The sequence below is a fragment of the Manis javanica genome, chromosome 1 (assembly GCF_040802235.1).
Source record: "Manis javanica isolate MJ-LG chromosome 1, MJ_LKY, whole genome shotgun sequence".
NCBI lineage: Eukaryota > Metazoa > Chordata > Mammalia > Pholidota > Manidae > Manis > Manis javanica.
Genome location: NC_133156.1, coordinates 163,377,807 through 163,403,848, shown reverse-complemented (window position 1 = coordinate 163,403,848; position 26,042 = coordinate 163,377,807). Strand labels below are relative to the sequence as shown.

The 26,042-nt window shown below is 33.8% G+C and overlaps 1 protein-coding gene across 1 annotated transcript in view; it reads right to left on the bottom strand.

Moving 5' to 3' along the window:
- Positions 1–26,042, bottom strand: part of LOC108403646 (girdin-like) — a 92,045-nt gene that overhangs the window by 37,424 nt on the left and 28,579 nt on the right. Inside the window, 6 exon segments of the mRNA XM_073240052.1 lie at positions 8,881–9,041; positions 10,364–10,504; positions 11,743–11,826; positions 19,746–19,804; positions 21,275–21,344; positions 24,552–24,660. Coding sequence (XP_073096153.1) covers positions 8,881–9,041; positions 10,364–10,504; positions 11,743–11,826; positions 19,746–19,804; positions 21,275–21,344; positions 24,552–24,660 — 624 coding nt within the window.

Below are 26,042 nucleotides of genomic sequence, written 5' to 3'. Positions count from 1 at the left end.
ACTGTATTCCTATTATGTTAATATGTGTGTGCAAATTAGTTAGTACTTTAAAACCTATACATACTTAAGATACTCTACAAGAAGATATGTCAAAGAAATAATCAATCCTCCCATGTTTTCTTCCATATGCTACATCTATAGCTTTTCTTCTTCCTTCCTAATTACAACCCTTAAATAGAATTCATGCCTCATATCGAATTTACTGAGCATCATAATTCCTCCAGGTGGTAAAGATACCTCGAGACAAGTGCTGGTCATAGAAGCCACAGGGCATAAATCTGCAAAGAGGTAAAAAGCTAACCTTTTCAAACAATATGGCTTCTCTCTCACTTACCAACTTTACATCTCCCTGTCTGGCCCTGGAAGATGACTGGTTAGCCAGAGACGGGTAAGATTCCTCAAGGGAGGAACAACCTAAGACAGGCACAGTCGCAGGGAGGCCATCAGGTGAGAATTTGGGGATCAACAGAGGTGAGGCTCACAACCTCACCCCTCCTGCTTTGAGAGAAATCTTCTGCACCCGTGGATGTTTTACTGCCCTTGTCTAGCTTGGATTAATACTTAGTCTACAGGCACACACCTGATCATCTGATCATCTACATTTGCCCTCTTACAGCACTAAACTATGTTTTCTACCTTTATCTTGCATCTACCTACCACTTCAGCATTTTATTAAAAATAAAAAAAATAATAATAATAAAGGGAGAAATGTGGGATCAACCTATAAATCAAGTACAAAAATCAAACGAATATTCATATTTGACCTGATTGTTTATAGGTCATAATGCGTGATCAAAATCGAAAGTTTCTATGATGAATGCCCTTGTACTGTTCACCATGTAAGAATTTATTCACTATGTAAGAATTCGTTCACCATGTAAGAACTTGTTCGTTATGCTTCAGAAGATTGGAGACTGACGAGAATTAGGCTTGAGATGGATTAAGGATTGTACATTGAGCATTGACCCCCCTATACTGAATTTTATTGTTGTTAACAACCATTTGATCAATAAATATGAGAGATGCCCTCTCAAAAAAAAAAAAAAAAGATTAATCAAGGAATGTTCACTGAAGCATTATTTATAATTGTGAAAAAACTGGAATCAAGTTCAATGTGCCACAATAAAGGATAAGTTGTACTATGAAAAAAATAAAAATAAAAATAAAAATAAAAAATAAAAAAACAGAGCAACCACTTCCTTTGCTTTGTGCAAAGATATCCCCTACCTAGAGGACAAATATATATATATATATATATACTTCTATATTCCTTTTTGGTTCTTTCATCATTATTTAATTTTTACATTTATCTCTTTAAGCCATCTGAAATTCAATTTGATTTATGTGTAATATTAATTTAAATAATTTTTCCAAGAGTTATCCAGGATTTCCAGCCTCAATAATCATTTCTTTCTGCACTCATTTGACTATCTATAGCAACGAGGCTTTCATCCACACTTCCCCACTGACACTGTTTTTCAAGAGCTGATTACTTCCTTACTGCCAAATCCAATGGATTATTTTTGGATCTTTTAGCAGAATTTAATATAATCAACTCCATTCTTTTCCTTAAAACACTGTCCTTTGACTTCCTGACTCCACACTCAGGTGTCTCTACTCCTCTACACATTAACTCTAGCCCTTTCACTGATTTCCTGTTTTGTGCCCATCTTTTGGCCAAAATTATCAAACTCGAATTATCTGTACCAAGCACTTTGGTTAAGCACTTTTCACTTTGCCAAGCACTTAATCCTCACAAGCGCCCTCTAAAGAAACAGTAGCAGTGATAGCAGCTTACATTTATTGAGCACTAATGTACTAGACACTGTTCACTTGACAATTTACTCACACAACCTTACAATAGGCACAATAATTATTACTACTTAATAGGCTAGGAAACTGATCTTAGAGAGATTAAGTAACTTGGCCGTAGTCACTCAGTTAAGTGGTGGGCCAGGAATCCCACTCAGGCAGAATGCCTCTCAAGCTCATGCACTTGATCATAAGCTACAGGCAGCCTCTCTCCAGGGTACATATTAGAAGTTTCATTTTTATGAAGAGACAGAGTAATGCATATGTATGAATACATCTATAATATGGTTGAATAATATGTGTGAAGAAACAGTAATGTGGCTAATAAATGGTGAAGTCTGCCCTTAACCACTTAAACATCTTTATATTGTGTTCTTCAGATCACATTCTTCTCATTCTTCATGTTCTTCCTGGGCAGTCATACCACTCCCAAGGTTCAACTCTTATGCACAATGCTGCTATTATTCTGTATCAGGTATATCCTACTAATTCCAGATCTCTATTCTGAATTTGAACTAATCATCCAGGGATCATCTCCATGGAGATATATCAAAGGTACCTCAAACTGAATATGTCAAAAACTAAATTTGTCTTTTACCTTACTATTCTTCTTCCCTCTTATGTTCCCTATCTGAGTAAATGGCATCACCGTCCCAATAGAAACCAATTGTAAGAAACCAGGAATTATACCTAAGATCCTGCCTTCTCCCCAACCTCCTCTACAACTTCACTGTTACAACTTTGCATCAGACTCACACTATATGCCTGGACTGCCCTTCAGTCGAGCTTCACATTGTCAACAGATTTTTTAAGTCTAAAAATTCACTAAGAGTCAGTTATTAAGACTAGTATGTCTTTAGTAAAACACAAATCGGATCATATTACACTCCTACACAAAAAAATCCTCAATTGGTCCCTGCTGTTTAAAGTCTGAACTTCTGAGTACTACATATATGACCCTCCATGTATTTCCTCCATCATTTCCTTCCTTTCCTTTCCTTCCTCCCTCTCTTTTTTAAATTAACGTATCATTGATATACAATCTTATGAAGGTTTCACATGAACAACATTGTGGTTTCAACAGTCACCCATAATCAAGTCCCCCTGCCCTGACCCCATTGCAGTCACTGTCTATCAGCATAGTAAGATGCTATAGAGTCATTACTTGTCTTCTCTGTGCTATACTGCCTTCCCCGTGCCCCCCACTACATTATGTGTGTTAATCATAATGCCCCTTAATCCCCTTCTCCCACTCTCTCCACCCCAACCCCTTCCCTTTGGTAACCACTAGTCCCTTCTTGGAGTCTGTGAGTCTGCTACTGTTTTGTTCCTTCAGTTTTGCTTTATTGTTATACTCCACAAATGAGTGAAATCATTTGATACTTGTCTTTCTCTGCCTGGCTTATTTCACTGAGCATAATACCCTCAAGCTCCATCCATGTTGTTGCGAATAGTAGGATTTCTTTTCTTTTTATGGCTGAATAATATTCCATTGGTATTCACTCCATCATTTTCAACTTCATTTCTTGCCATTGCCCTCCTTAAATCGTATTGAAATTCTTCAACTTCACCTTCTGCTCACAACACCTAAATAAGTTTTTTCAGCATAGTTAATGTCTACTAAAGCTGAAATGTGACTATCTCTATGAAAACTTCTTTCCACCCTCCCTTTTCGCTACCAAGTCAGAAATGACTAAAAGTCCTTTAGGTTTCAACTGCAGGCTATATGGACTGCTTATATAACACCAGTTTCATGTAACTTCACTGATTAAAAGTTTATCTCAAAATTCAATTTAAAAATGGGCGAAGGAACTGAATAAACATTTCTCCAAAGATGATGCACATATGACCAAAAGGCACAGGAAAAGATGCTCCACATCATTAGTCATCAGGGAAATGCAACTCAAAACCACAATGAGGTATCACTTCACACTTACTAGCATATTTGTAACCAAAAAGGAATATAATAATAAGTATTGGTAAGGCTATGGAAAAACTGAGGCCCTCAGACATTGCTGGTGCAAATGTAAAATAGTGCAGACAGTCTGACAGTTCCTCAAAAGGCTAAATATAGAGCTACTATATAACACAGCATTTCTCCTTCTTGGTATACAACCACCAAGATAAATGCCCACATACAGACTTGGATATGAATGATCACAGGAACATTGTTTTATAAAGCCAAGAAGGAGAAACAATCCAAACATACAACTCATAAATGGATAACTAAAATGTGATATTATCCATGTAATGGAATATTATTCAGCCATAAAAAGGAATGAAGTACTGAAACATGCTAGAAATAGGACGAACTTTGACAACATTATGGTAAGTGAAAGAAGCCAGTAACAAAAGGCCACATAGTATATAATTTCATTTATATGAAATGTCCAGAATAGGCAAATCCATGGACTAGAAAGTAGATTAATGGTTCCCAAGAGCCTTGGGTAAAAAGGGACAGGGAATGGCTGCTAATGAGTATGCAGTTTCTTTGTGTGGTGTTAAAAATTACTTGATATTAGATGGTATGTGATTGTTGCCCAGCTCTACGAATTATATAAAAATCAGTGAATTGTAGACATTAGAAACATGAATTTTCTGATTTGTGAATTATATCTCAAGAAATCTATTTTAAAAAAATACACAATTTGTGTGAAAGAAAAACTCTGAATACATGAGATACAAGGAAGCAGAGAAAATTATTAAAGAAAGTCTGATAACTGAGAAGTGACTGGTGGTTACCATGGGGGCGGGGTTAGGATAGGTAGGTAAAAGAGATAATGAGGCACAAAAGCTAAATCATAATGTAAGTTGGTTGCAGGGATGAAGTGCACCATGGAGAATACAGTCAATGATTCTGTAAAATCTTTCTATGTTGACAGATAGTAACTGCATTAGTTGGGGTGAGGATTTAATAATGTGAGTAACTGTTGAATCACTATGTTGTATACTTGAAAACAATATAATACTGTATGTCAACTATATTTCAATAAAAAAGAGAAGAAAAAAATGAAGTTTTTGATGTTAACTAATGCAAACAGTGAAATTTATAAGGAAATAGTATTCTTCCATCCAATTCACAAATTATTCTTTTACTCTGTATATTAATAAATCAAAAGCAATTATATTACAATGTACTACCCATAAGTAATTATGCTACCCATTGCATGTTCTCATTACAATTATTTACTTCCATTAGGTATAAGGCAACCTGAACTATTTTTACCTACCATGATTCTCACACCTGATCACTTTTGTAAAGATCTGTCCCAACAAAAATACGTAAAACTAATGTTAATAGAACAAATCCAGGAAGGAACGCATTTTCAGAGAATATCAAAGATGGCATTTGAAAAATGTTAGTTACTGGGAATACCTGTTATATCTGGCACATTTCTTTACTCATTTAAAATCCTCATTTACATTTTTCCACCAACATATGAGACACTCAATTTTATCAATCACTTTAAGTTGCTTGGAATTTTAAAATACTCCATGGCCAAGTAAGTTTTACTTAAAAATCAAATTTTAATATAGTGCAAAATGTTAAATGAGTTCACAGCCATCACTGCAATTCTAATTGCATACATTAAATACTGAAGAAGATTATGCTAAATTATATGGAACCAACTAGTGTTCACTGTTTAGGCTATCCATTAGCTGTCAGTCAAACTAAGAACAGCAGTCTCTTCTCCAATTTCCCTGGTGCAGCTGTTAATAGAATATCCTGGGCGTGTTCACTTCAACAGGTACGTAATAATGCAGACATCCACAATGAAAGCTGTATTTTTTTGTTTGCAAGTTTTCCTACAGACTGCGTATTTTTTATACCTTGTATATTCAGTCAGATTTTTAAACCAAATGTTTTAAATAATCAGCAAATAAACCTAATTGCTATATTGTGTCTTTAAATTTAAATCTATACTCTGAAGACCAAATCTAGGAGAACAAATCAAGAAAAAAGGTAAAAAGAAAAAAAACTCCAAACACAAAAATCCTGTGTTCTTTTTGAAGTGCAAAATAAAAAATCTCCACTAGAGATTGGTCATGTCTTTACAGGCATAGCTCAGAGATACTGCAGGTTTGATTCCAGACCACCCCAATGAAGCAAATATCATAATAAAGTGAATATCACAAAAAAGCAAGTCAAATGAATTTCTTGCTTTCCCAATGCATATAAAAGTCAGGTTTACACTATACTGTAGTTAATAGTGTACAATAGCATTATGTCTAAAAATATATACATATGTTAACTTTAAAATACTTATTGCTAAAAAATGCTAACCATCACCTGAGTTCTCAGCAAGTTATCATCTTTTTGCTGGTGGAGTCTCTTGCCTCCATGGTGCTGGCTGCTGACTGCTCAGGGTGGTGCTTGCTGAAGGCTGGGCTGGCTGGGGCAACTTCTTAAAATAACAATGAAGTTGTCCACACTGACAGACTCTTCCTTTCGTGGCTGGTTTCTCTGGAGCGTGTTATGCTGTTTGATAGCGTTTCACCCACCGTGGAACATCTTTCAAAGCTGGAGTCAGTCCTCTCAATCTCCGCTGCTGCTTTATCAACTCAGTTTATGTAGTAGTCTAAACCGTTTGTTGTCATTTCAACAATCTTCACAGCATCTTCAGCAGGAATGGATAGCATCTCAAGAAACCACTTTCTTTGCTCATCCACAAGACAGAAATCCTCATCCATTCAAGTTTTACCATGAGGTTGCAGCCATTCAGTCACATTTCCTGGCTCCACTTGTAATTCTAGTTCTCTTTCTGTTTTTGCGACATCTGCAGTTACTTCCTCCTCAGAGTCTTGAACCCCTCAAAGTCATCCACGAAGGCTGGAGTTAACTTCTTCCAAAGTCTGTTAATATTGACAATTTTGAGCTCCCTCCGCAAATCACAAGTGTCCTTAATGGCATCTAGAATAGTGACTACTCTCCAGGTTTTCGGTTTACTTTGGCCAGATCCATCAAAGGAATCTATCTATGGCAGCTATAGCCTTATGAAATGTATTTCTTAAAGAGTAAGACTTGCAAGTCAGAATTACTCCTTGATCCATGGGCTGCAGAATGGCTGTTGTGTAAGCAGACATGCAAACACATTACTCTTGTTGCACATCTCCACCAGAGCTGTTGGGTGAGCAGGTGTGTTACCAATGAGCAGTAGTGTTTTGAAAGGAATCTTTTTTCTGAGCAGTCAGTCTCAACAATGGGCCTGATATATGCAGTAAACCATACTGTAAACAGATAGGCTGTCATTCAGGCTTTGTTGTTCCATATATGGAGAACAGGTAGAGTAGACTTAGCATAATTCTTAAGGGCCCTAGAGTTTTCAGGATGGTCAATGAACACTGGCTTGAACTTCAAGTCACCAGCTGCATTACCCCCCTAACAAGAGAGCCAGCCTGTCCTTTGAAGTTTTGAAGGCAGGCTTTGACTTCTCCTTTCTAGGTATGGAAGTCTGAGGTGACAAGTTCTTCTGATACAAGGCTGTTCTGTTTACATTGAAAATCCACTGCTCAGTGCAGCACCTTCAAGAGTTGCCTTAGCCAGATCTTCTGGATAACTTGTTGCAGCTTCTGCGTCAGCACTTGCTGCTTCACCTGCACTTAGATGTGTTTTGGAGACAGCTTCCTTCCTAAAACCTTAAGAACCAACCTCTGCTAGCTTCCAGCTTTTCTTCTGCCCCTTCCTTACCTCTCTCAGCCTTTATGGAACTGAAGATAGTTAGGGCCTTGATCTGGATGAGGCTTTGGCTTTAATGAATGTGGTGGCTGGTTTGGTCTTCTATCCAGACCACTAAACCTTTCTCCAGATCAGCAGTAAGGCTGTTCCACTTTCTTTTCATCCATGGGTTAACCAGAGTAGCGCTTTTAATATCCTTCAAGAACTCTTCCTTTGCGTTCACAACCTGGCTAACTGGCGCCAGAGGCCTAGCTTTCAGCCTGCCTCGGTTGTTGACGTGCCTTCCTCGCTAAGCTTAACCATTTCTAGCTTTTCATTTTAAAGTAAGAGATGTGCAACTCTTCCTTTCACTTGAACACTTTAGAGCCCATCGTAGGGTTATTAACTGGCCTAATTTCAATATTGTTGTGTCCCGGGGAATGGGGAGGCCCGAGAACATGGAGAGAGACGGGAATGGCCGGTTGTTAGAGCAATCAGAACATACACAACACTTATGGATTAACTTTGGGGTGTGTTTGTGATACCCCAAAACAATTACAGTAGCCTTAAAGATCACCGATCACAGATCACCGTAACGAACTTAACAATAATGAAAAAGTTGAAATATTGTGAGAATTTCCAAAATGTAACACAAACATGAAGTGAGCAAATGCTTTTGGAAAATGGCACCGATAGACTTATTTGACAACAGGATTCCCACAAACCTTCAATTTGTAAAGAAAGCAGTATCTGTGAGCGCAGTAAAGCCAAGTACGCAATTAAAGAGCAACAGAATGAGGTATGCCTCTACATTTTCTTCACCAAGGAATGCTTATGTGACATTTATAGTGACTTTTCTATAATGATCTTTGAAGATTAAATAAATATAATTTCATCAGCACTAACCAATCTGAGTATTTACCATTTCTAAGTACATGACTCAAGCATTTCTGTTACTCAGTACAGAGAATACATACACAATATCATTTTTTTGTAATACTTTATGCTAACAATTCAGTCTTTTATAGCATTAATTTTAAGAGCTAGACTTGTTGATCTGGTTTGGTGGATGCTAGTATTTTGGATTTCATGGGATGTTAAAATAAAAAAAAATTAAGAAGACCCCAAAATACCAATGAAGAACATTATTTTATAAATGACAGGGTATTTTAAAACGACAAACATAGGAAGGACAAAAATCCAGAATAAAGGACATACTTTAGACTGGTAAGATTTAGCGTTAGGAAATCCTTATGCCAGTTTCCTTATTTTTCTCATTTTGACAAATACTAGTAAAACTCTGACACAGGCTAGTCAATGGGAACCATTGCTGTATATGCCATAGGTCTATAAACATTACTTACGTCAACTCTGTGACCATATAAATTCAATGAAACTTGAAAATCAGCAACTTACAATTCCTCCCTAGCCTTCTTATCTTGGCTTTAGCGTCTGCCAGTTGTCAACTTTCTGTTTGCTTCATGCCTGGAGAACCACAGGGTGACTATACAGATGAAGAGGCATGGGGTAGAAAGTAAAGACCATCTTGCTCTTCAGAGAGTTCTATGATAGTCTAAGGAAATACAGAAATAAACACAGATTCACTTTTAGTATTCTAGGTTATGAGAACATCAACATGATTCACTGCATGCAGTACTGTACTACAATGTGAAAAACAACTCATTGGTCAAAAAGTATCTTAACTTTGTGATACGAAGCTCTCATTTTTAAAAGTTTCATTCAACAGTTCATGGATAAGCTATTTATAATATCCAAGAAATGGAAGCAACCTAAGTGTCCCTCAGTAGATGAATGGATAAAGAAGAGGTGGTACATATACACAATGGAATATTATTCAGCCATAAGGAGAAAACAAATCCTACCATTTGCAACAACATGGATGGAGCTAGAGGGTATTACGCTCAGTGAAATAAGCCAGGCAGAGAAAGACAAGTACCAAATGATTTCACTCATATGTGGAGTATAAGAACAAAGAAAAAACTGAAGGAACAAACTGTAGCAGAATCACAGAACCCAAGAATGGACTAATAGTTACCAAATGGAAAGGGACTGGGGAGGATGGGTGGGAATGGAAGGATCAGAGGGGAGAAAAAAGAAAGGTGGCATTACGATTAGCATGTACAATGTGGGAGGGGGGCATGGACAGGGCTGTACAGCAAAAAGAAGACAAGTAGTGATTCTACAGCATCTTACTACGCTGATGGACAGTGAATGTAATGGGGTTTGTGGGGGATACTTGGTGATGAGGGGAGTCTAGTAAACATAATGTTCCTCATGTAATTGTAGATTAATGATACCAAAACAAACAAACAAATAAATACATCTAAGAAAAATAAAAGCAAAGTACTCTCTTAAAGGAGGGTATAATAATTCTTTTTTTAAAAATCACACGTCATTATACTGTCTACAGAAATTTGAAATATTTTGTGGGACGTTTTATTCAGAACACCTGTTATTCTCCTTTAATTAACACTTATTTTTCTAAACTCAAAATGTGGCAATAAAAATAAGATAACTTTAAGTTGATTCTTATGCTTCAAGGCAATGATTTCTCCACTTACATCAACAATATTTTCAGTTTCACATTTTTGTACTACTGCCAGAGCTATGGAGATGACTGAAAAAACATACAGGACGAAAATCAGAATAACAATTTAAAAGGAAGGAGAAAAGAAAACCTAACTTCAATCTGCTTACTAGCAATTTGGGGATTTTATACATCCTTTCTAGTTCCTGTGTTGCACAAAAAAAGATATACAGTACTTTATTACTGTCCCTAAGCAACAGAGTATCAATTCTAAACACTCTCTGAAACTACTTTTTTCCTTTTTTGGAAAGCAAACTTTTATAATATACTGAAAGAACCCCACAAACCTCTGAATGTTCATCTCTTTCATCTATAAGTCTTTTCAGATGCAATGCCATATTTTTCAAGAGTGGTTCTAGTTCCTCCTGAGACATATCAGTCTCTTCCATCCACCGAAGATCAAACACATTCTCTTGATTATTGATTACCTTTAGGAAAGCAAACCAATTAAACAATTAAAAAATGGCTAATACTTAAAAACTGGTTTCATTTTAGTACAGTATTTGTTGAGACACATAATATTCATATTTATGTATTCATGTTTGTATAAAATTCATACTTATATATTAAAATATGAAAAAGATTTTTAAGAATGGAGAAGCTATATAAGTAAAATAATTATTTCTTATTTTTCATTTCTCACCATGATTCTAATATTTTCCTTAAACTTTTATAATAAACAGAAAGAAGAACACTTTCAAGAATGGTGGCAAATTTCATAACTTGCAATATTTAGCATTTATTCAAAATAAAATACAAACCACAAAGCTAGCAAAAACAAACATATATGTATGTGCATATATATATTCACACATACATAAACCAATACCAATAAAACTGTATTTTATAGAGTACTAATATGCTTACTGGTGACAACAATATTACAGACAAAAAGCTGGGCTCTGTGAATGTTAACTATGAGAAAAGATGATAGATGGAATACAAAGTCATTTAGATAATATTTTTAAACACTACCATTTATTTTCACCATTTAAAAATCTGCTCCCCTCCCTTTTCAGTTCTTTTTCTACTTAACATGGAAAATCTCATATGCTCTAGTTCTAAAGTCTTGTTAAGCATGCATGATTAAAAGCCTATCACTCAATAGAGGCAGAAATGGCAGCTTTTAAAATCCATCTTAACAAATGAATTACCTTAACTTTAATTATTTGACATTGCACAGTATGTCCTAGATTGAAGTTTTATATGGATAGTAAAATCACTAAGGAATTTATTATTCTAGTAATATCTTCAAAAAAATTATGCTGAATATTCATTCAAAAGAAAATCACTGGAAGAACATAATACTAAGGTTATCTTACCTTACCTCACTTTAGTTTTGAATTACAGGAAGTGATCCACTTTCTGCTGCTTCCATTTACTACACTACTTGCTCTGTGCTAACAAAGACATATACTTCATCAAATTAACACTTTGTGCCTATGTCCCTACCACAGTACATCTGTAGTTAAGCACTGTGACATATATAAGATAATTCATTTAAGAAACTATTTCTGACAAGAAGAAAACAATATGCCTAAAAGCAGAGTTCATCAGGATTTGACCTTCATGTGTTCATGTTTATTCTTTGAGTATTTTGGGACATATTCAAATACACCACAGGCTTTATAAAAAGTACATAAAAATTGTACACAGGTTATATTACCTCTTGAATATGTGCAGCAACTGCTGCTTTTGTGTCAAAATTTAAGCCTTGAATTCTTCCAGTAAATTCTTCTTTTTTCTGACACTAAAAGAAATGAATAAAACCATCATTCACATTTAACAGATGAAGTCCTTAATAAGCTTTAACTAAAACTCATCAGGTCAAAAAGCCTGGCTATGTTTGAACAGTACAATGGGGGTTTGTTTTACTTTGTATTTAAATGGTCTTTAATATACATACCTAATAAAAAGAATTCAGAAATATTTATTTAAAAAGCAAGGTACTGAAAAATCCATACTATTTTTATGCTGCAAAGTACTAAAGTGGGAAACCATTACACAACCTATCTGAGGTCAATACAGTATTATTATTATGCTAACGTTACAAACAGAAGTAAAGAATCAAGAACTTATTTCAGGGAGGGTGGGTTACTGCCAAAAAACACAGTGAGTCACTGGCAGAATTCGGAATACAGCCAAAATGCTCAGTCTTTGGCTATCATCAAACAACACATGCTTTCTTCTTGGAAAAAAAATTTAAGCAATTTTTATTTTAAGCTTACAATTCATTCTCACATCTTCATCCTATCAATCTTAATAAAAGACCTACTTCTGAGGCCCAGTTCAACATTTATAAGGTAATACAAGAAATGTTTAATTTGTTTCTACCATTACATAAAGTTACCAGGGGCAAAATTTAAGAATGCATATATAAGTCCACATATATCATGCAGAATAAAGGCAGCATTCTTTATTGTGTAACTTTTAGAGAGCTTTAAATCAATTAAAAATATTACAATGCAAATGTAATCCCTTTTTTCCAGTCAGTATTGAATAAACATTTAACATGCATCTTAATCTCTGCCTTCTGTCCACATCTCTTCCACTGCAATCCAACTGCTAGTATAACTGTATTCTTGCAGTTACCAAATGAGAAGTGCATACAAAGTAGACAGCATTGCCTTGTCTAGCTTAGCTGCATCTCCTGAGCCAATTTCTGAACTACTAGTGAAGACAATATACTCAAAAAAGAAAAACTGGCTCTCTGATCAAGATATTTAGCAAGGTTCTGATTTATACTCTACACATTACATCAAATTGTAACATTCTGTTTCTATTGCCATACAATTCAGCTTAATCAAACACATTCCCTCCCATCAGTGCAAAAAGTTCTATATCTATGTTGTAGAAACACAATTATTAGGATGATATAATAATATTTAAAATTATGTTACTAGGAATGTACATTTCCCAGCTGTGGCTAGAAAGTCAGAAGTTTGGGGGAAATGGGATGAAAATCACGGATTTTTAAAACAAGAATTTTTTTTGTCCAGTAAATAATATTTGACAGGCCTAATGAAAATAATTAAGAAATGACTTTCTGATAGTACATTTGTAGCATACAGAAAAACTAACTTTTTAGGTATGATAACCCCAATTTTTAAATTTAATGCTTCCAAAAATGTTGACCTATGCATAGTTTCTGAGCCAATGAGCATATAAAATGGCATGGTTAAGACTGAATCATTGAAGGGTCCTCCAATTCAATTGTCATATCTTTGAGTTCAGTTTAAACTGAACACATATAACTTCCCTTTTCTAAGCCCCATAGCCATTGTTTCTTTACTTAAACTATCTTTAGGAGCTCAACCTCTAACACAGTACCAACACAAATCATTAAGAATTCTGAAAATGCTTTATAAATAGGTTTTCTTAAAGAATACAGAATGAAGTTTATAGGATCTTGAAAGATAGAAAAAAGAAAGACTATTAAAAGATGGAAAAGAGAATGAGAGAAGATTCAAACTTTGAAGTTAAATCATCAGACCACGTTTTATACCAGTGTTGTCACATACTGTAATTACTAGCTACATGTGGCTACTGAGTTTTAAAATGTAGCTAGTACTACATTTCTGAGAAACTGAATTTTAATTTTATTTGACTGTAGTTAATTTTAATTTAAATAGCTACATGTTCAGTGGCTATTGTACAAACAAGCCTAGCTCAAGAGCATAAAAAAGTCTGGTGTTAAAAAAAGACATAAAAGTAGTTTCACTTACAGCTATAAAGACTCTGGTGAAGACTGAATAATCATCAGCAAATCTTTTCCACTTAAAAGTAAGCTCTATTTTGTCTGTATATAAAGCTCTTCAAGGGTTATGAGCACTAAAGTTACTTCTAACTCTATTACAGTAATGGATTCCTAAGCCTGCAAAATACCATGATATTCCAAGAATATGATATGGACACTGGAATACAGGAAAAGAACAGAAAAGTTATTTGGGTGGCAAGGTGCGGGAAGGAGAATTGCATTAATCCTAAAATTGACTTTCTTCCAGCAGAAAGTTTAAGTTCTTAATACATTATTCCTCAGATTCCTCATATTCACTTGGTACTTTCAGAGATGCAGGGCCATACATCTCTGAAAATTCTAGCTGATGCTCAGAAGTGGTTCAGGAAACTTGTGTTACCCACTAAAAAAGGTTCTGGAGGGAATTGACTGGTTTAGCCCACCAATAATGAAAATACCCAAGCACTGGTCTTGAACAGTTTTCTTCATATTCAAAGTTATTCCTACAGCTTACATATATATGTATTTAAATATAAAAGTCTTAATTATAATTTATTCTGTGAGGTAAGATATTTGGATAGTGGCTAGTGTTACTGTTTTTGAATGCTGCTTTCATTTCTTAAAGGAAGAAGACAGGCCTATGTGGAAAAATTACACTAAAATAGAGGAAGGAATACCCAAAACAAGATACTGAAAATTATAAAGCAAGGAATACATTATAGTGCTTTCAATAATAAAACCACCAATCACTAAACAGATCATAGTTCTACCTAAGTAACACCAAAAATAAGCCACAATAAAAGAAATATACAGAAACTAAAATTCTCTCCTTAAAAGATGGCTATTACAAAAAAAAAATCCAGAAAATAATAAATGTTGGAGAGGATGTGGAGAAGTTGGAACCCTTGTGTATTGGTTCGAATGTGAAATGGTACAGATACTATGGAAAACAGTAGCAGTTGCTAAAAAAAATTACAAACAGAACTACCATATGATATAGCAGTTCCCCTTCTGAATACATAGCAAAAGAACAGAAAGCAGGAGCTTGTGCTATTTGTGCACCCGTGTTCATAGCAGCGTTATTCACAGTAGCCAAAAAATAGAAGCAACCCAGTGTCCATCAATGGATGAACAGAGAAACAAAATGTGGTATATATGCACAATGGAATACTATTTACTCTTGAAAAGGAAATTATGACATATTTCACAAATTGAGTGAATCTTAAAGAGATTATACTAAGTGTCCATTTACAAAAGGACCCCACTTATGTGAGGTCCTAGAGCAGTCAAATTCAGAGACAGAAAGTGGAATGGTGGCTGTTAAAGGCTGGGAGCAAAAGAGATGGGGAGTTACTATTCAGTAGGCATAGAATTTCAGTTTTGGAAGAAGAGAAAGTTCTGTTGATGGATAGTGATGATGGTTGCATGACACTGTGAATGTACATAGTGCTAGTGAACTGTAAATATTGGTTAAAATGGTAATTTTGTTATGTATATTTTTCCATGACTAAAAAAATAATAAAAATTTAAAAAATATCAGCAAATAAATTACCTCTTTAAATTAAGCTACATTTGTTATTTTCACATATTTTTGAAAAAGAAATGCCTCAGCTAGAAGTTACAGATTGTTTTATCTCCCCAAAATGTATACAATACTTAATGTTTCAAAATGCTAATTTTTAACATGCTTTACAGAAAACTGATAGGAAAACAATAGACTGTAGCCCTCAAGCTGACCAAGTTCGAAACTGGTTTTTGGAATCAAATACTAATGTTAGAATTGCTTGTGAGGGCACACATTAAGGCCAAAATTTTAATTTCAACCACATTTGACACTCACTTACTTTCAAGCACTAATGGAACCTGGCCAAAGTCCAAAATAAATATTTTTGGATACTGAATAGCCAGAGGTTATTTGCTGATATAAAACCTAAGTTCTGTTGAAAAGGGGTGAATTCCGAGACTTGGTCTCAGAAGAGAAATCTCCAAACAACATACACTGCAAAATTCTTCCTTTTGTGTGGGATGAATTTGTGTGGGAATCTCTCAACTACCACATAGTGGGGATGCAGGGCCATACATCTCTGAAAATTCTAGCTGATGCTCAGAAGTGGTTCAGGAAACTTGTGTTACCCACTAAAAAAGGTTCTGGAGGGAATTGACTGGTTTAGCCCACCAATAATGAAAATACCCAAGCACTGGTCTTGAACAGTTTACTTCATATTCAAAGTTATTCCTATAGCTTACATATATATGTATTTATATATAAAAGTCTTAATTATAATTTATTCTGTGAGTTAAGATATTTGGATAGTGGCTAATGTTACTGTTTTTGAATGCTGCTTCCCCTTAAGAATTTCATCATTTTTTCTTCAAAAGAAAAACCCAGAGCCCACTGAATTCTTGGACTATAGTATCAAATCAGCAAACTTTAAACTTACTATTTCTACTTACAAATCACAAGTATAATAGATAAAGCAGATCTTAATGTGAAAAAACATTTATGCCATTTATACATTATACTAAATATTAGAACTTTAACCTATTCAACTATTAGATGAACTGATTTTCCATAATAGAGATTATGTTCTAGAAACATTACTTAAGTCTAGAACACAAGTAATTAATACTTGTCAACTGATTGGTTTTCTAAATAGTTTCTGGTCCTAAAATACATTTTGGTTTTCAGTATCAACAAAGATTTATTTTAATTGTTCATATAGTTAGAGCTGAAGGCTAGCAATATATTTTGTTGTCACACATTTAATGTCCTTAGCATTAGTAGCTCCCAAATATCTATAGGATGAAATACAAACTCTATTTTAATATGGCAAATCCAGTCCTTTGTGACCCAACCCCTGTCACCCCTCTAATCTCTTGCCATTCTCCCCAATGCATGTTTCATTCCAACCATACTTGATGATCCCTAACAAGTTGTTTATCTCAATATCTTTGCTCTCACTTCAAATATTACCTCCTGAGAGAGCCATTCCCTTACACTACAAGCAGACTTAAGAAAATATTCCCTCTGTGTACCAATATATCTTGCATTATGGTAATTATTACCATGTACTGTTTATTGTTTGGTCTGTCTCTAAAATTTAAACTCCCTGAGATTTGTATTAAAAAAAAAATCCCTGTCCCTGTTCTTAACTACAGCATCTGGTACATAGTGTACATTTGGGAAAAACAGAACCAAATCATTAACAGTTTAAAAAATACAGAATGATAAAAATACAGTATTTTTTTCAAAACTGGATCCTTCCTTCCTTCTTGGTAGATCTGACTTTTTGGCACAACAGATGGGGCTCAAGGGCTTTCAAGTGAAAAAAAAATTTCTGACATGACTACAAATACATAAGATATATACTATGACTGGTTTACATCATTTCACATCAAAGACGAAGGTCTGACAACCCTGCCACCTCCTCATTTCTATAAAAACTCTGAATGATGCTGACACAGGTTAAGATTAGAATGATGGTGTCCTTGAGTCTTTGCTTTGTTTTTTACAACTGGTAAAATCTATCTTTACTATGAAAAATGAACTTCCCTGTATTTATTCTTTCTTTATTTTCAAATGCGTTTGCTACTTCGGGTCCTAGACATCTTCCAAACATAGTGCTACAAATTACTCTTCACTGACTCCACTCATACTTTCCAAGAGTCACACTTTCACGTGGCAGATACATTTCATTTAGTGGCTCTTTAAACTATTCTCAAGTTTAGGAAAAAAATTATAAACCTAATGAACTCCTTCTGTCAACCTTAAAACCTACCTTCACACTGCCCTGCTCTCTCGAAACATCTTAAAATTGCCTTTATTTTCTTGGTTACTTTATTTACATCACACCAATGCATATTTATATATTTATTCTTTTACACAATTTTCCCACTCTGTGCCTTCTCTTAAACCTTAATATACCCAAATATTCTTCTTCCTTTCTCCAATGACCAATTGAAATAACAACTACCTAAGAAGCCGTTCCCAGCTAAGTGAGTATAAAGTACAGGTAATCATAACCAGCTAACAAATGAATAGAAAAAAATAAGAATACTTTAACATCACTAGAAAATCTTCTTGTTTTAATTACATGCTGACACTAATGTAAACTATTTTAGAAAGTGGGCTCCTTACAAGAGTAAGTCTATGCACATGTAGTTCTGTGCATTAATAAAAAGGAATGTATATATCTGACATTATAATTGATGATTTCTAGAATGGCTATTAAGTAGTTTTAAGAAAAATTTGCCCATTACATAGAGGTGCTTTATTTCAATAGTAAAGTAAAATGAAGGAAGTTGTTTTAAAACTTATGTATCAATAGTCATTCAAATGTCAAAAATTATTTGTAAATTTCCTTAGGAAATCACCGATATATTGGTATACAATATATTGGAACACAGAAGGAATATTTTCTTAAGTCTAGAAGAAACGAGAAGACACTTCTGGTTTACATAGGTTAACTTACCTAAAGCTTTAGCTTATTAGAAAAAGAATGTTATTTTCATGCCATCCTTTTCATTTTCCAGCATCTGGGACACTATTATGTGAGTTATAGAAAATGGTAGGGAAGGGGGAAGCAGTTAAGATATCATAATCTTTCTTTGTTACTCTTAGAGATGGTAATAACATTGGTTCCCTTAATATTGAAGCATTCCCTAAAATGTTCATTCATAAAAAAGTCCTTGGTTCTTCTTTATTCACTGTTCATTTTACTAACCAGCAATAACAACCACATAGTAACCAGAAATAACAACCAAATTTATGCTGTCACTGTGTTACCTAAATTTACATAACATTCATCAACAAGAGTATTTTTAAAGCAAATAGAGTACAGAAAGGATGTAAATAATTAACGCGGTGTTTATAACTCAACAGTTGGTGGTCAAATTAGAAGAGCAATGAGTATCAATACTATATTCAACTTCATATTTAATCAATTATAAAGTAAACACCTATACATTACATATCATTAAGCATTAATAACATAAAAATGCGTAATTCTGCACTCAGCTCTAAAAGTCAATATTCCTGAATATATAACTTCTGGCATATGTAATAAAAAATCATTAGTGGCCACATTATTTATTTGTTTACAAATAACTTTATTCCACAAAGAACTAAGATAGTTTAAAGTAACACTGTAATCACTCATCCAAATAATGGCAAATTAAAGGAAAATCAACATGGTATAACAGGTTTTGAAGTCAGACCAGAAGTGAATCTCAACTCTTCGGCCTGCCAGCAACAGAATTTAAACCTAAAGCGGCTCCTTGGTTTGTCTGGGACAGCCCGAGTGACACATGCACGTGCAGTTCCACTGTAACTGCTGAGAGAACACTTCTTGACTCTCACAAGTGACTTAATTTTGATAACTTAAATATCACCCTATCTAAATATCAGTCTCCTTATCTGAAAAATATGAGAAAACCTATGTAAGGTATATCTGACACAAAGTAGGTATTCAATAAATCACAGTTTCTATTATTATAATCATTGACCAAAGGGCAATATAATTACAACTCAGACTCCTAAATTAGTTTTCATAATTCTGACTCTTTTTAATTGTTAATTCTGCTTTCTTTCTATAATACAAATGCATCTGTTTAAATCATAAAGATTATGTTTTGGGGGAGGTTTTTAAGGGTACTTCTACGGAAATTTGAAAACCTTGGGGCCATTAGAAGCCTCAGGATTAAAAAAAACAAAGATTTTAAACACTATGACTATCTGATAATATAAAGTTTGAAATTAGATAACAAAACAAATGTTTTTCTCCAAATTCTCCTTGGGAGGTTATACAGCTATTTAAAACTTTCTAACAGACTGGAAATCAATAGCCTATCTGTAAGTCTTTTAGAAACCAGAGCCTGAAAAAACATATAAGGAAGTTATTAAAATGAAAATACGAAGAAATATTTTAACTTACCTGAACTGTACAACCCAGTAAAAGTAAAAGCAACTTTTTAACTTCTTCTGTGCCTTGTTCTGAAATAAAAACAATTACTAAGTACTTTACTTCAACACTCTTTCTTAGTATTGGCAGAATCACTTCTAGAAGTAAGAGTCATAATTTGACCAAAGGATTAGGTCTGAAAGTATAGTGAAGAATTTTAAATAGAGGCTCTGAATGTGCACAATGAAGTAATAGCAGAAGACATGGGCAAGGATCTCAGTTTTTTAAAGGGCTGCAGTACAGATAAAATAGAATGCCAGGCTCTGTGCAAAAAAGTATGGTCACTATAAATCTACTACTTCTCCATAAATTATACCACACGAGCATACCAAATGAAGAGCTGCTTATATAGGGACACATCACAAAGCCAAAATGGTTCCTAACAGGTTTGGCTTCTTTTAGGCCTACTAGTGTTTTCTTTCTAAAACACATCTTATATACAGAGTTATCTATCTATAAAATTTACATGGCTTTCCACTGTGCAGATTCATGAGGACCAAAACCTCAAATGCAGTGAGTTACAATGACACTGGTAAAATAAATAATGCTGGAAAAAGTTAATGATCTGTAATAGAACTAGAGAGTTCATTCACTGTCCAACAGCATTCATATCAGATTTTTCTTAGAACATTCAGCTGACAAAATAAGTAACTTCTTTGGCCCAAAATTTTACCACAGGTCAATAATTAAACAACATTCCTCTATAAAAGATCAAGATAAAGTCAAAATCTTTTTAAATGAAACAACCTACCTTCTTAGCCACACTGAACATACTAATTACCCTTCCCCAAATAAATATTTTTTTCATTTTTAAAAATTTCTTCTGGTTTAGTTTTGTTTGTTTGACTGAGGTTGGGGGTGGGGTTTGGGGAAAATATACTTGATTTGGGTTACATGTAGCTCGTAGGAAGAGTAAGTCCTTTGTTGAAACTCTGTGGTTGCTGCTAATTTCCCCAACTGTTCAAAATTAAAACTCTGAACATGTAACATTTAAAATCTGGTAAAGAGCAGAAAAGTTTCAGAAAAGTAAATTAAATGATCCAAGAAACTGCTTCTTAGCTTTCCATGCAGAAGTAGTTTAATATAAATTACAACCTGTCAGTCAGTAAAACATTAGATTCAGACAAATTTGGCAATGGTAGATAGTATATATACACATAGCAACCTAGAAATTACTTCAAAATCACTTTTCTAAGGTTGTAACTACATTATCTTCTATTTTTTGTTTATAATGAGACACTAAAAATCATCACAAAAAAGTATCAATTTGGTAGTAAAAAAAACTCTGGACTTAATGTATAATGTGTATCTGATCCCATATACAACTTACAAATATTTTGGGTTTATTTTCTCTCTATAAAACAGATTATCACCTCCAACTTTCCCTATAAAGTCATAAAAGACCTAGTGTGCTAATGTAAATAAGCAAGATCTTGGTAAGCATTACAGTATTGCATAAAGAGAAGGCTCTATTATCACATTATACCAATTCTATTACTTACCAGAAAAGGGATTTCTGCCAATGACTAAGACATTTGGCAATGACATCATGATCAACTGCTGCAAAGTCTCCTGTAAAAAAAGATACCCAAAGGTTGTTATATGGGTAATACTGATTAGGTAATGACTCAGTAAGCCATGACTTAACTTTTGTGCACTTCTCTGTAGGTATGCTATACTGCAATTTAGAAGCTTAAAAAAAATAAATGTGAAAAAAGATATCCAAGGTCTTAAGTCTTCTGTACCTTTAAGTTAATGAATTAAATAACTAAAATTATAATATCAGATAGACTACAGTAATTATATATCAATTGCCCACAAAACAAAAGTGTCCAAGTAGAAGTGGTCTAATATTTATAATTTGGAAATCTAAGTTTTAAGTGTTATATAATTAAATAACATTCTTCAATAAAAGTTCAATCATGTGTACTCTCTTTTTTTTTTGTTACTTCTCTCTGAGGGAACTAAAAATGTCAACTGATATTAAAATTAAGAAAGGTAAAATAAATAAATAAATAGATAAAATTAAGAAAGCTACTTTATCTGAAACTATCTTATGATCATTTCCTGCAAGTGTGCTCTTCCTCAGTGAATCATTTTTTTCTATCTACAAGAGAAGTTTTACTTTTTTTGACTTCTGTCAAATTTTTAGACAAGAATATATGCACAATTTGATGGTACAGGATGATTCAGAATGAACTGAATAATTTCAAATTACTCATTTTAGGAAATACATCAAGTATGTACCTTCTGTTTATGCTACCTTTCCTTTGAGGAAATAAAGGAACACATGGTGTCTGTCATTACAACCATTACAATGATTTGCTACAAAGGATCTGGGATGAATTAGGCTACAGATGACACTGATTCTTTGCAAGATTACAGAAATAACTGTAAGTGTCTTTACAATCTAGCTTCTAATACATCATCAGACATAACTAGTTACTGAGGAATGAGTTTTTGAAAGTATTCAATTCTTTCCAAATCGTTCTTAATACTATGATGAGGAAGCATAATAACCATGAAAAGTTAATTTGTGTTGTTTTTTGAAAGATGTGTAATTCTAGATCCACTAAAGCATTTTCCTATAGCCAGTGTGTGGCAAGACACCAGTGGCTAATTAGAATTAATCTTTAATCTATAATTATTCATAGATAAGTATTAGAAAGTTTCAAAAAATTTTCTCCAGCATTATATATACTAGCTCTTTAAAAAAACTATCACCAAAAATATACATACATTTAAAGAAAAATATACTCAGAACGTGCATCATTTAGGTAAGTATAATTAGGAATATTAAGAGTATTAAAAATTGCTAAAATCACTTACTCTAAAGATTTATAGTGAATTTGCTATTTAATAAATGAATTTTCCAGTTAAAAGCAATTTATGTCAAGAGGGAATGTGCTATAGCTAAGTCTGCAGCAGCTAAATGGACTTACAGGAATATATTTCTAATTCATTCTAATTTTTACCTTCATTGCCTGGAAGCAAAATTATCAGGACTATCACTGTAGATATTTAAAAGAAATCATAAAGAAGAGATACGTATAAAAAAGTAATCAGTGCTTTGTCTATATCCCATTTAGTGGAGATAGTCTCAGCCTGAACAAAGAACAGTCAAATTCATTCTCATAGAGGCTTTAACTTTTAACAGATCCAGAATTACCAGAAGAAAAGCTTTATCTCAACTTCCAAGATAAAAGATAATTCTTATTCACACCACTTATTTTGGGGTTAACAGTCAAAACTGATGAGTCAGCTAGAAAATATCAGCTTACATTTCCAAGGCAATTTTGCAAGTGATTTACTATGTATTTTTCTATGTTGTTACACTTTCATGAGGAAACTGTCCAAAGTGGTTAGGAATCTTCAATACGGTCCACTCTCTTTCCTCCACCCTCTTCCTCAGCTGGCTCCCCACTTCCTGCCTACTGTTACCCCATACTCTCATGCTAGCTCAGTCTCCCCACAAAGATGAAAGCAATCTCATGTATCCTTTCACCGCACAGGGAACCAGCAATGACATCATGTGTTAATACAGCTGACCTTTACACTATGAAGTTCGATTATATTTGGATGATGCAAATTGCTGTTGCAAATTGCTAAATTCAAACTTACCTCTCTGTATCTAACAATGTACCCTAGTGCAATGAAATTGAATGAATTAGTAAAGAGTACTCTGGTAAAGCAGAACCAGAATGCCTAGGCTTAAATCAGCTCCATGACTTATTATGTGTATGACTTTTGTTGGGAAGAGTAGGAAGTGAAACAAAAGTAGCAAGTTACTATGATGAAGACTGGTGGGGGGGAAGGTCTACCTTTTAATTTACTTCCAAGTATTCATTTTAAGTTATCTCTGAACAACTGATAAATGTATAATTGTGCAGATTAATTAAACAATTTTAAATTCATGTACCCAATAACATAGCTTTAAAATGTATAAATGAAAATTTGACAAAACTTATCAAAATGGGAGATTTCAAGTCATCTTTCTCACTAAGTAATAGATCAAGGGACAAAATTAGTCAGGCTGCAAAAGACTGAATAATATATTTAACAAACAAACTTGCTCTGACTCACCCAAACAATTGGTGAGTACACATCTTTCTCAAGCATATGTCAAACAATAATGAAAACTGATGAAATACTAGGTCAGGGCAAATAATTATTCACAAATGTCAAAAAATCAGTACCATACAAACTATATTCTTTGACAAAACTGAAAACCAAAAAAGACTGCTTGAAAAATACCAAATTTTTGGAATCTAAAAGCATATTTCCAAATAACAGTAAGTAAAATAAGAAATCATAACAAACATTAGAAAATGCATAAACACTTCAAAAAATATAACATCAAAATGTGTGATGCAGCTATAGCAATTCTAAGAGGCATATTGATAGCCTTACAAATGCTCATATTTAAACTCTGAAATATGCAACTAACTTAAGTTTTAAAAAGGATGACAGAAAGTACATTTTTCAAAGGCAAATTCAAGTAAGCTACAAAGTGTTACACTATGTGAATTCTCAGGAAACTGGGAACTGGTTTTGAAAATTTATCAATTATTTGTGAAATTAGATAACTATGAAGTGCTTGCTTGTATTTTTAATATTGCATAAGAAATAAACTATATTATTCCTGCTCTCTCCAGCAAAAAGACCAGATCTGGTACATAATAAGAATTTAATATATATTAGGTGATTGATGCTAAATATCACAAAAATATGAATATGAAGCAGTTATGAAATTAACAGTTGAAAAAAGGGACCACGTACCTGGTAATAAAATTTTATCTGTCTCACCAAAATGGATAGATTATGAATTGTAAGTGAGGCATCATTGTTGACTTTTTTACTGACTCTCTGACTCTCCAATTTAGGATCACTAAAACAAGAATTTAAAGAAATTCAGAAACATTTTTAAATGCTTTAAGCTACAATTATATTGACATACACCTATCAGCCTATAGATGACAAAAAATGATCATATAATACATTTTTTAAAATTTCTGCATTCAGCTGCATTAACAGAGAATCCAAAAAAGGACAAATGATTACTTTGACATGTATTCTGTGCTTCTAAGTAATATAAATATACCTGATAGTTCTAAAACCTACAAAACAAATCTGAAACAGTAAGATGCTACCCTTCATTCTCATTTTCTCTCCACATAATGCAGCACACATGATGTGGGGGAGGGGAAGCACGGGGAAAGCAGTACAACACAGAGAAGACAAGTGGTGATTCTATAGCATCTTACTAAGGTGATGGACAGTGACTGTAATGGGGTACCTGGTGGGGACTTGATAATGGGGGGAGTCTAGTAACCATAATGTTGCTCATGTAATTTTACATTAATGATACCCCCCTCCAAAAAAAAAGGTTACAAGCCAGTTATTTCACAGAACATTCTCCCATTGAATTTGTCAGATTAGTCTGTGTCTGACTCAAGTTCAGGTTATACATCATTGACAAGAAAAACAGATAAGAGATCTTGTGTTCTTAATGCATGCTAAGAGGTGGTACATGATTTTGATTTCTCCCATTTTTGTTGACATTCCCTTGTCACTTGATTAAACTGGTATCTGCCAGTTTTCTCTAAGAGAGTTACTCTTTTTCTTTTGTATTCAGTATTTTGTGGGAACAAACTTTGAAAGTATGTCAATATCTGATCTTTAATTTATTTATATCTGTATGTATTCATGGGTACAAATAGTACTCAACTGATCATAGTCTATTACTATAATTACTTTGATAACTGCCATAGGTTATCTTTTCATTTTGTAGATTATTTCCTTTGTGGTGGGGTGAAGTTTTTAGTTTGATGCAATCTCGTTTGATGAATTTTGCTTTTGCGGCCATATCCATCACTGGGCTTTTTTTCAAAGCCACTTTATAATATTCTTTATGATGGTCTTTTATTAGATGCTTAAATGCCTTCTAGTATTTGCTGTTAGAGTGAATGTAGTATTTTCAAATTATATGTTAATAGGCTATTATTCATATATGAATGCTATCAATTTTTGTGCATCACTCTTATCTTTAGAAATCTTGCTAAACTTTAATAGGTTGTCCTTTCATATTCCTTGAGGTTCCCTGAATATAATTTATAGTCTTCCCATACTGATCATCAATTATCCCAACAATTACTAAGGAGCTTATCATTTCCCACTGATCTCTATGGTATACTAGATGCCCATTATGTAAGTGTGGGTCTACTTTTGTAGTCTATTCTGTCCCATTAACCCATATGTTTATTTCTGTGT